General features: G+C 37.7%; 1 protein-coding gene across 1 annotated transcript; it reads right to left on the bottom strand.

The window, feature by feature from the left end:
* Positions 1-608: 608 nt before the first annotated feature.
* On the bottom strand, positions 609-7,019 carry LOC144640685 (uncharacterized; the record flags this gene model as incomplete). Its single annotated transcript, XM_078499771.1, has 6 exons — positions 6,321-7,019; positions 6,107-6,177; positions 2,530-2,696; positions 1,791-1,930; positions 782-831; positions 609-680 (listed from the first exon to the last, which is right to left on the bottom strand). Coding segments are annotated over exons 1-6 (659 nt in total), but the record flags the coding sequence as incomplete, so codon positions are not given.
* Between the last annotated feature and the right edge of the window lie 5,180 nt (positions 7,020-12,199).

The raw sequence follows: 12,199 nt of genomic DNA, 5'->3' as shown, positions 1-12,199 counted from the left end.
GACGGATTCCGCTGAAAGTTCGAGCAACGAGTGCAAAAATTAAGTACCAAAAACCTACTCATAGTACGGTAACATTTTACATACTATTTGAATCATCTTACTGAAATTCATTTGTCTTAATGACCCCGTGATTAAACTCTAAAGCATTCTCGAGAAAATTAAAGTCAAACCCTCGTAAAAATGTTTAAAACGCGCACCAATTTGTTTTAAACTGGCGCGAAACGTCTGTTTTAACTGAAATGTAGATAACTTCAAATTCATTTTTCTCTGGCGGGGTCAGCTTGAGAGCTAAAGTTTTGGTTGGTTTTTGCTAGCTGTACTCAAACTGTTACCATGTTATGAGATCTCTGTGGTAATTTTTATTATTGCCTGTATTGCTCGAATGTTAGGCGGAAACCATCTTAACTTAACCATGATCATATAAAGATTGTGAGGCATCCTGTTACTGTAGCTACGAGAGGTGGTCACTTACAACAGATTTTAACCATAATGACTTACCTGGGAAAATTTTCATTGGTATTTGGAAAAGTGTTGGCTTATGAGAGGTGGTTTTACTAGGAACTTCAACTGTATTTATTTAGTGATTTCTTCTTTTAAACCTGGCTTACCTTATGTTTCCTTTCTCCCTTCTCTGGCTAAGTCGCCGTGCTAGTCTGCTAATTCTTGTTTGCTTTATGCCACTGCAAAACAAAACGGCCCAAAACAGAGTTACAGAGACGAGAGTGGGACATAATTTAGTTTGGGCTTTTTTCTGATAAGATAATCTTATATTAAAACTCACCTTTGCTTTTTCTCCAGCTCTGCTGGAGTGACAACTTCTTCTTCAGTGCCCTGTCCAAAAAAAAGACGATAAATTTAGAAGACAGCAGTCATGCGAGTCACACAAATGCCTGTGAATTGCATGATTCACATCCAGCTGCAACAGGACAAGAATGTCTCTGCAACATACAGTGAGGGGGACACGGGTGGGGGGGGGACCCTGAACACTGCAAAAAATACACCAACACTACACCACTGCAAGAAAATTTGACAAAACACCATCACCGCAATATACTCAAGTTACTCATCAATGAAAACATACGGGGATTGGTAGACAATGGCAGCTAAAGGTATAAATGTTAACTAGACAATTTTTTACTGTACACATTAAACACATGGTATGTGCTTTTAACAAATTAGTAGAGCTAAATTTTGTTCCGTTACACCACTAATAACTTTGTTTCACTGAACACCGTAGGTTTGAAAACACAAAGATTGTGCACATTAGGGTTTGAGATCACAGCAACAATGCAAGATGGGATTTTATTCACCGCAACACCACATAAAAATTAGCAACACTGCAAACAACCTTGTTCCCCTTTACAGTGCAATTTCTTGATTTTTTCTTTGTTACTTGTTTTTGTGTGTGGAATGAGTTGGACTGAGGTAACATAATTATAAAATTCAACACATGGCTAGACAGAACTTCTCCCTCTGTAGTATGACACATTTCAGAAAGTATCGAAAAGTCAATAAGAGCAATCAATTGCAATTAAAGAAATTGCAAATAAAGAAACCAGAAATTTTTTTGGCTTCAATGGGATTCGAACCCGTGACCTCTGCGATACCGGTGCAATGCTCTACCAACTGAGCTATTGAAGCCACACATTGGGGGTGAGGTCAAGTGTGAGTTTTTCCTGTGAAAGGAATAGAATGAGGTAAAGTATATGATTAAATTCATATAAATGAATTATTTTTATTATATACTTTACGTCATTACTACTAAGGCCTATAAGTTTAATAACCCTGACCTGCAATGTGTGTAATGTTTGAAGATGTACATCAGTAGAATAATACAACCCTCCTGTTGTGTAGCCAAAAGGAGCTCCATCAGTACTTCCACTTGGAGCTACTCCACTCTCTTCATCCTCTTCCAGGTTCCAAGCTGCCGCTAAGAAAAAAACACAAGTTTTACACACATGCTAATATATGTCTTAAGCAATCTTTGGAAATGTGGAGAAAATGATTAGAAACAGTTGAGTAACCTTCAGCTGTTTACTAGTGAGACAGTTTTTGGAAGTCTTCAGAAAGCAGTTTATAATTTTTGACAATCTTAACAAAAAAAATTGTTGAGAAAGGTGCAAAATTTATGTTCATCACATCACAAATGTGGGACAAGTAAAAAATGACCTCCTAAACACTGGTGGGCACTCTATCCACTACGTTCATATGTGACATGACTCCTGCAAACTACTGGGATCAGCAAATATCATGTCAGTAGCATACCGTATGGTGAAAAATAATATTAAATAAATATATATTAAAGATGGTAAAGTTTAAGCTCAGTAAAGAAACGAAATAGGTGCAATGTTCATCATGTCATGAGCCTGGAACAAAGACCAAGAAGTCTGATCCCCAACGGGAATCGAACCAATGACCTCCCAAACATCATTTTTCTACCGTATCAATTTGCAAAACAAGGTTTGCATGGCTATTGCAAGAAGAGAAGGTAAATGTACAACATAAAGTGTGTGACAATTTCTGACTTACCTCTAGGAGACAAAGGAAACTTTAACTTTAGAGGAGCTTTGGAAAAATTCCTGGAATCTTTTGTCGCTAAAGTCTTGCATGCATTTTCTGAGATGGAGGATATGGTCATTGCCCTTACCACTGAGGACTGATTTACTGGGCTGCGTAAAGGATGTGGTTTTTGCAATCTGTTAACAAAGAAAACAAAAGGCGGTTAGAGAAATGACGACTTGGATGAAATTATGATTATTATTGATTACAAACAACACTGAAGTGCAGTGCAGCGCATATAGTGCAGAGAGCACTTGAATTGGTATACCACATACTTACCATTCTGTATTCTATTGTCTATTGACAAAACGCACAATCTGATTGGCTACAAAAGTGTTGTCTATTTGACAATTATTCCACAAACGCGCGTTGGATATGAGATCATGGTAGATAGCCAATGAGGCACCAGGGGCGGATCCAGGATTTCAAAAGGGGGGGTGGATGGCAGACCCGCCATCTTGGAAATTACCCACAAGACCCTGGGAACGAGGTTGCCATCAAACCTGAGCATCGACTGAGCACATGGGTTGGTAAGCACGAACGTTTCCCTGCAAATTTCGTAATAATGAGCCAATCAGAATCTTACTTCGCCTCACTAGGCGTTGTCAAATGGCTTCCTTGCGAACTTTTGCGCGAAAAGTGGCGGCAGACGACGAAACGTGGCGTAACAACAACCAGACATGAGCGAGAGCTAATTTTTCTTTCTTTACTTATTTTCTATTTCAAATAAAGTGACATTTCGAATTTTTTTTTACTGAAAAATGGCGGGTGGATATCCACCCTATCCAACCCCCTGTATCCGCCCCCTGGGCACGTAGCGCCGAGTTGGCTATAACGATCTCATATCCGACAAGAGCAGAATAATTGTTTTATTAAAAACGCCCGCAGAATTGCAATATTTAAGCTCCCCAGCTGTTTTTGTTGACACGTATCAGCTGCCATATTGTGGTCAATGGTATATGAGCTCATATACCATTGCCTGTTAACCAATCAAAACTCAGGAATTGCAATATACCATTGCTAGTTTTTAATAATGATCAATGGACGGCTCTCAAAGCGCATGCTCAGTTTTTTGCTGAATTGTATATTAAATCAAAACCTTCAATAAAACAAATCTAGTGATACGGCTCACTTGCACGGTTTCTATCGGACTATGATACAGTGGAACCTCATTTTCGCAAACCTCTATAAAATGATGTCCTCTGTATAACAGACGATATTCTTCCCCTCAGTAATAGTAAAACAAATATGAAAAGAGCCTCGATATAATAAAACCTTGTTATTACGAAAATATTTTGCCAGTCCCTTGGCCCTTTGTTATATCAAGGTTCCACTGTAGCTGGCGAGGGGCAAATATCAGCCAATAGAAACATCGAGCTCGCCATCTAATTGTTAAATAGACAGCACCAGTATAGCCATCAGGATTGTGCATTTTGCCAATAGGCAGCCACTGAGTTATGCTTACAATCAATAGAAGGCACTTGTGTAGCCAATCAGATTGTGCGTTTTGCCAATGGACAGCCGCTGAGTTATGCTAATAATTATTAGCATAACCACACTGACCTACTATTGGTAATCGTGCAATCTGATTGGCTACACAGGTGCCTATTATCGATCCGTAGAAGGCTCTCGGAGCGTGCGCTTGAATTTTATCAATCAAAACTTTCAATGAATCGCTTCTAGCGATATTTTGAGTTTAATAGATCGGTCAGTGGATTATGCTAACACAATTAGACGGCTCGCTCTCGGTTTCTATCCGGTAGAAACCTCGAGCTTGCCATCTAATTGTTAAATAGAAAGGACTTGTGTAGCCAATCAGATTGTGCGTTTTGCCAATAGACAGACGCTGAGTTATGCTAATAAATAATAGAAGGCACTTCTGTAGCCAATCAGATTGTGGGTTTTGCCAATTGACAAACGCTGAGTTATGCTAATAACTAATAGAAGGTACTTGTGTAGCCAATCAAATTGTGCGTTTTTCCAATAGACAACCGCTGAGTTTTGCTAATAATTGATAGAAGGACTTGTGTAGCCAATCAGATTGTGTGTTTTGCCAATAGACAGACACTGAGTTATGCTTACAATCAATAGAAGGTACTTGTGCAGCCAATCAGATTGTGCGTTTTGCCAATAGACAGCCACTGGGTTATGCTAATAATTAAAAGAAGGACCGGTGTAGCCAATCAGATTGTGCGTTTTGCTAATAGACAGCCGCTGGGTTATTAACAATTAGACGGCAAGCTCAAGGTTCCTATCAGCTGATAGTTGGCGAGGGGCGAAGCCCCGAGTCAACTATCAAAAGCCGGTAGAAACCGAGAGCGAGCCGTCTAATTGTGTTAGCATAACCCACTGACTGATCTTTTAAACACAAAATATAGCTAGAGTTGATTTATTGAAGGTTTTGATTGATAAAATTCAGCGAAGACTAAGCGCGCGCTCCGAGAGCCTTTTACGGATCGATAGTAGGCACCTGTTTAGCCAATCAGATTGTGCGATTACCAATAGTAGGTCAGTGTGGTTATGCTAATGCTAAATAGAAGGCTCTTGTGTAGCCAATCACATTGTGCATTTTGCCAATAGTCAGCCAATAGTATGTGTGAAATAATTTATGTACACCAAAGAACAAATTGACTAATTTAATGTTAGAAATAAAAAGATCCATACTGAGTGTGATAACTGAGATTTTTAATTCACAGTCAATCAAAAGCATAATGACTAAGAGATTTTTTCTCTTTCACACCTAACAGTTAGTTAATAATTCTTTGCATAAATTACTTTATTTGACATTTATGAACTTTGTCACAAAAGTAACAATTATCTTCTTTTGGAAATTTTACATGAACTTACAACAAATTCTGAAGATGCTTATATTAAATATCAACTGTAGAATTACTTTAAAATGGTCTAAAACTGGAGAGGATTGTCTAAATAAATAGTAAAGAAGCCTTGATATTATATAATCATCAGAAAACGAATTTAAAGTAGAATTGTAATATATTTATTGCTTTCACTGATTTCTTTAAAAGCGTGATAACTACTTTTGCAGTTCTCCTAATTAAGAACCGCTTTTCATTTTAGTTTTTAATTTTGTGTTATTAGTGGCATAACCAATCTTCAGTATGAATCCGAGTATGAATATACCAATTTTAATTTATTTTATTACTTACAATGAAGCAAATAAATAATTTGTGACTCAGAAATTTAAGCCCCTCTTTATTTTTTCACCAGACTCACCACAGTAAAGTTGAGTATTTCTGACTGCATAATACTGTAATATTCATAAAAAAAATCGAAAAACGCGAAAGCACCATGCTTTTAGCTTTCATCATTAAGAAATCATTAAAGTTTAATTGTTTTCCTTTCCTAACTCGATGACAGTTTAATCCAGCTATATAGAATATTCAGCGCAAACTCACATGAACAAGCGGTGATATATTTCCTGCGACTATATAGCCTGCGGACATTTTACAAATAGCGCACTTTTACGGCTCAATCTGCCCCCCGAAATAAAATGAGACTAATTACCATGACAGCAAATAGTACTTACGAACTACTAGCTTCGTCGCATGAAGAATTACCGTCAATCCCATTTAGTAAAGCACCGCTACATCTTCCTTCCTTCCTGTGCATTGAATAGAAGAACAGAATACTACGATTGAGACCCAAATTCGCTCAAGTAAAATATCGAAATTGTACAAAAATGATCGAGGTCAAATTGCGGCCGAGTTTATCTACAACACTACGAGAAACAAACACAACACTTGCCTGAGTGGTCCAGCGATGTCTTGTTGTTGAATGCCGGGTGCGTCGCTGTCGATCTCTGCAAACGGGACAAGAAACCCATCCGTGGTACACGATACTCGTATAGTTGTTTCGTTTGTTGTAACAGTATTTGCCTTGAAGGCTATTTCTTCAGACATACTCACTTTACAATTCAGCCATAAAACCGCAAATCTTGACTACAGAGCGTTTTTGGTCAAAACCATTCACCGACAAGGTACTTGACGATAAAAAATGTACAGTTGATCGAGAGGCACCTAAATTTTGTCGGTCAGGCATACCGTCAATACCAGCACGAACACACGATTCTACACGCCAATTCTCGTTGTATGTAGACTTGTAGTGTGAATATCCACTGATTAAAGTCTGAAGAAAGAAATACTGCATATGTATTTGAAGTTGACGTTCATTGCATTGCAGTTGATTGATGAAGACATTGCCAAAACAACGCGCTTTCCGCCTTGATCAAGTGTAAATAGCTGGTGTTTTATTCGAAACCATCAGCGCCAGAACATCCAGGGAATCCTTTCACAACCGCCAAGCTTTCGCTGCACAATCGCCAAATAAATTTTATATTAACAACGAGGAGCAGATTGTCGTTGAACATGAACATGTATATTTTCTGGCTTCACCCGGAGGTGGACTGGGGAGAGGAATCGTTTCCAGTATTTCTCAATATTCGACGCAAAGGCGCGAAACTGAAAATTGAAAGGGGCCGTCTCCTTTGCATATAAACCTTATGACGTAATGTTGTCACATCACAAGAAACATAATCTGGCATAGAACAGATCATGATGGATGCAAAAAATGGAAACAGTGGGATGAAATTGTAGGGTTTCAAAGTTTCAAAAAAAAATGATGGATTTGTGAAGACTTCCCAATTTATTAAACCCTGTACAACAAAAAATTAAATATATCGACCACAAATATTTTTTGGTTTCATATTTATTTATATTATATCACACTCTTTTTCATTTCTGGGATCTGTTTGGTACTAAGATTACTCCTGCCAAGACCAATTTTTATGATTGATGACAACGTTATACAATAAGGGCTTATTAAACCATGCATATTAAAATCCCGAGAAGATTCTAGCTAGGGAAAACATACCTTTGATCCCAGGGAAATATATACTCATATCCCCACTTCAGTTTTTAAAAAAATTAATAAATATACCACCCGTATCCCCCCATAAAACAATAAAAAAAGTTATAAAACAAATCAATAAATTGAAAAACTGGACGTGTTTTTCTAATTAGTCAGAGCTAGTCAATTTCCAAAATTAAAGTAAAGGTGAAGTAATTTTTTATGGTGACACTTTACTTGGCAAAGTTTGTTTTAGTGCACTCATCTAACACTGTAAAAAAAGTGAGATATATATCCTGTGAATGTAGATGGATATTACTTCTTCGCTTTATACAATGACAAAAATGTTAAACAACATCTTTGGCTATTTGCATGGCTTTAGGCCTGTCCCAGTTGTGCTTGTAAAATGCTGGAAAGTTGCTCACTGAAATGCCAAAAAGTTGCTCAAAAAGTGCACCAAAATCCAAAAAGTTGCTCGGAAGTTGCTCCAAAAAATCGAAAAGGTTGCTTGCAAATGTAGGCTAATTTCCCTTTGAAAATAAAATTTCTAAGCATTTAAATGCAATTAAACTGCAACAGAAATATCTAAGGCCAAAATTAGTTGAATTACAAAAATTTCTTTCACAAAGAACAAATATATTGATAATGAAGATAATGATGATGTTGTGGGTCCTGACAAGTTTTTATGCTGAATGATCTTGTAGTTGAAGCATCTTCTAAACTTCCTCCGAAATCTTTGGCAAATTTTGTTATTTTTGGAAAAGTTCGGAAAATGCTTGGAAACAGTTTGTATGGCCTTGAACAACACTCTAGCCTGCATAGCAGGTGTCTGTGTACTTTTTTTAGCGCATTTAAAAGAGTGCACGGTTGCGAGAAGGCTGCGCGAATTTAGCACATAGTTTTACTTTTCAAACGTTTGGGCGCACATACCTGTAAAGGTCTTTTGGGAGAGTACCCCTACCCCCCCCCTTCACAGGACGTTTATTCATCCACCAAAAATTCAATTAATGTGAAACAAAAAGGATTTTCTGGAATAGGGCGATAGACTGAGTATAGATTTAAGTTTTTCACTTAAAGCCATAATTTCTATTTTGCTTGTCAGATTTACAAGTAGAATTTCAACTTTTCTTCAGGGGAAGAGTGGGGGTGTGTGGGCACAGTATACAAACAAACTTCCTTTACCTCTCCGCACTAAACTTCCCCCAGCCTCTTCCCACTCTAAAACCTACTCCTAACTTAAACCAGTACTTTAAAGTTTCAAACTTAACCATTAGAACCAGCTACCCTCCAAAAGGGAATACATCAACAACTCCAGAAGTAAAACACACAAGATACATTTGTACTTTATTTATGTACATAAAATAAAATGGACCTTTTTCAAAAAGCTTTTTAAAATAGTTGTTTCTTTTTACTAAAATTAATCTCAAAAGACAAACTAAAATTTCAACACATGCAGAAGCTTTTCATTCATATATTATCACAGCTGACCATAATTTTGATAAACTACCTGCATGGAATAAGAAAAATTATTATATGGCTACAATAGTACGCGCGCTCTGATTGGCTGCTGAGCGGGCATTATTTTCTTGTAATGACCGGGCATTATGAAAAATTTTCTCGGCTCGGCGGTTTTTACATGGTTTTTTGAGTTGTGAGTAAAAGCTACTAGCGCAATTGCAAGAACGACAATAAATACCGACAAAATGTAACTATCTTTTCAACAACTGAAAGAAAAATATAAGCATTCCGATACTTCTTTAGTATGAGCGACGAAGAGAGCCACAGAGAGCGAGAGCGAGTTTCACCTCGGTGTTTTTTTAAATATATCAGTTTAGAATAGCGCTAAAAGGCCATATAATAAATAACTTATTAACCTCGTCCGTTCGGTCATTACAGGGCAATCTCAGACCGAGGCCTTGATGTATTGACCTCGCTATCGCTCGGTCAATACATCAAGGCCTCGGTCTGAGATTCCCCTGTAATGACCTCACTCTCGGTTAATAAGTAGTATATGTACATTTATACAGAGTTAAAAATAATCTTCCCCACAACGAATAATCATGGCAGATTCAAAAATAGTACTTTTTACACAAAATAATTATAGGCAGTAACAATTGAAAGTAGCTGTTGAAACTTGAAATCATCAGCACATCCTGTAACAGAAAAAAAGTAAAAGTTATAAAAAATGTAAAATAAACTAACTATATGTCACTGTTTCTTGTGGGATGGTTTCTGGGGACAAAACAAAAGATGAAAAGTTGACGAGAAGACACACTGTCCCCATTTATGGTCCCACAATTTGCTCAGTTTTTGTCTGAAAATGGGTTATAAATTTTATAATTGGTCTGAAATTGGGTATGGTGTTGCATATAGAAACTTGACTGAACTTCAAACAAACCCTCAAATAATTCTCCCCTGTCCAGGTGGAAAAAAATAGCATTCCATAATCTGATTTTCCTGGTCCACCTAAGAACCTGGGAATGTCTATGGTACCCTTGCATAATTTACACTAAGTTATTTGTATTTGTTCTATAATCACTATTCATTTTTTGTCATTCATTTGTTCATAAGTATTCATTTAATTTTATTATTTATTTAACATGGAAATATATTTGCTAGTTTTTAGGCACTCCATGGCAAAAAAGGGAAGTACAGAAAATCATAAATATAAAAACAAAATACCGGTAATATGACATCTATTAAAATTGTATGCAGTTCAGGAAATATCCAAACCTACCCCAAGGAAGGTCATTGGAAATTCTCAGGGCGCGGGGAGTTTCAAAAGTCAAAACTTTTACTAAATTGAATTTTCCAGAGAGGAGGGGGTTTCTAACCAATAAAACTTTTGTGAGGGGAGTATGGATATTTTCTGGAGCAACACATTGTTAAATTTTATTCAGGGGCCAATTTATAGGCAGGGTGCAGGAGGTGCACATCTTCCCCCTCCTGAGATGACTTGCAGCTTTCTATTAAATACAACTGGTAATTCTGCAAAAAAAATTAGTTACACCATTCCATTAGTGCTAGGGTTACCCTAGCAAGAGGGTTAGAAGATAGCCCGGGTTTACAAGCAAAAATTCACAGGTAGGGTAACCCTACTACCCGGGTCAACTTACAGCGTACTACTTGCTAAAAATGGTGAAAATGTAATTAGCGCCCAGCCTCGAATTAGCGCCCACCTCGAATAAGCGCCCACTCTCAAGGTCAAAAAATTTAATAAGCGCCCAGGACGCTTAAACGAATAAATACGGTAGTTATGTTATGGAATAACCTCACATATGCAGCCGCGCCAACCATTTTACCACAAACTTTGTCGTAAGAAGCTGTTATTCGAAAGTAATTCCGTTCCAGAGCAAAAATACGACAAATTGTGAAGGAACACGATGTTTCTTGGTCACAATTCGCTGTTTTTGTCGGCATTTTTAAACATATTTAGCTTCTTGGAGCCAAAATAAAGTTGTCCCGGGTAGGCGAGTTATCCCTAGCAGAGCGTCAGGGGCGGATCCAGGATTTTTCAAAGGGGGTTGGCTGCATACAAATATTTTTGTTTACTTTATTATTTAAGCCCCAGCTTTTTATTGGGGGGAGGGGGTAACTCAGGCTTTTAGGCAGGATTTTTAGGGAGTCCGAATTTTTTGGGCAACCATACTTCACGGGCAGCAGCCTCCATGCCCCTAGGTCTGGGGGTATGCCCCCAGAAAATTTTGAAAAATTGAAGCCTCTTAGATGTGATTTCCGTGATTCTGAGCAGCTTTAAACGTCTTTCAATTAAGCTTTTTAACCGCTGTTTTTCCTTGATAATTAGACAAAACTATTCTTTCCTCAACTCACCTTGTGCAACATTGAGTTATATAAGGGACAGAAACTCTAGTTCTTACGAACAGTGATTGAAAATTGAAGTTGAACTTACGAACTTGCTCAAAAGAACAGATATGCGTTGTTTTATTCACCCACGAGCGTGGAGATTTTTAGCCCTGGCAAAGTGGCCTGGGAATGACTTAGTGAGTCAATGCTTTGCTTGTGAAGAATCGCTTTGTTCAATTTTTGATTCATGCAAAGAAAACGGTAAAACTCGCTAAAAAGATGCAAATTGAGAAGATATAATGCCAGCAAGGCTAAAACAACTCTTGGATGCTAAAAGAAATGTTACTTTTTTTTAAAATTATACACACGTTTCGTTACATAAAGCACAGCAATTAATAAAATTGCCACCCAAACAGGCCGTCTTTGGACGGTTGGACGGCCGCCTGGCTTAGGGGAGCGGATGTAAACAAATTTCAACTTTACTTTAGCTAATAATGTTAACACTTTTTTCACCTAACCCAGTGTCATTGTCCTTATTTTCTATTTAAAGCTGATTTCCAGTCCGTACTGCGCAGACTCGGGGTTTGTTTTCGTTTTTGTTTTGAATTCGTTGAAACGTTACACTTCGGTGACAGCATACATGAAGTTTTTTAGTCCGCCATTACAGTTCGTTTACTTCAAGAATAATTTCCGATGAGCTGAAACGTCGGTTTGAAATAGCGTCAAGGTTCCTCTACTCGTTATTTTTTGTTCTGCAAGGATTTCTGGCGTTAATAATGAAGAAAAAGGTAAGTTTGTCGCGGAATTTTTAGTTTTGCTTGTAAACATTCCTTTGTGTTGGGCTCCGATAAACATTGCAGCCGAGATTGCGCAGTACGGACTGGAATTCATCTTTAAGTATGTTTATTTTCATTTTTCTTGTGGATCAAGGGGGGTGGCTAGCCACCCAATCCACCCTCCTGGATCCGCC

This window comes from Oculina patagonica, unplaced genomic scaffold (assembly GCF_052425735.1).
Source record: "Oculina patagonica isolate OP01 unplaced genomic scaffold, crgOcupat unplaced408, whole genome shotgun sequence".
NCBI classification, from domain to species: domain Eukaryota; kingdom Metazoa; phylum Cnidaria; class Anthozoa; order Scleractinia; family Oculinidae; genus Oculina; species Oculina patagonica.
Note: the sequence above shows the minus strand (reverse complement) of the source record. Positions and strands in the feature narration are given on the sequence as shown.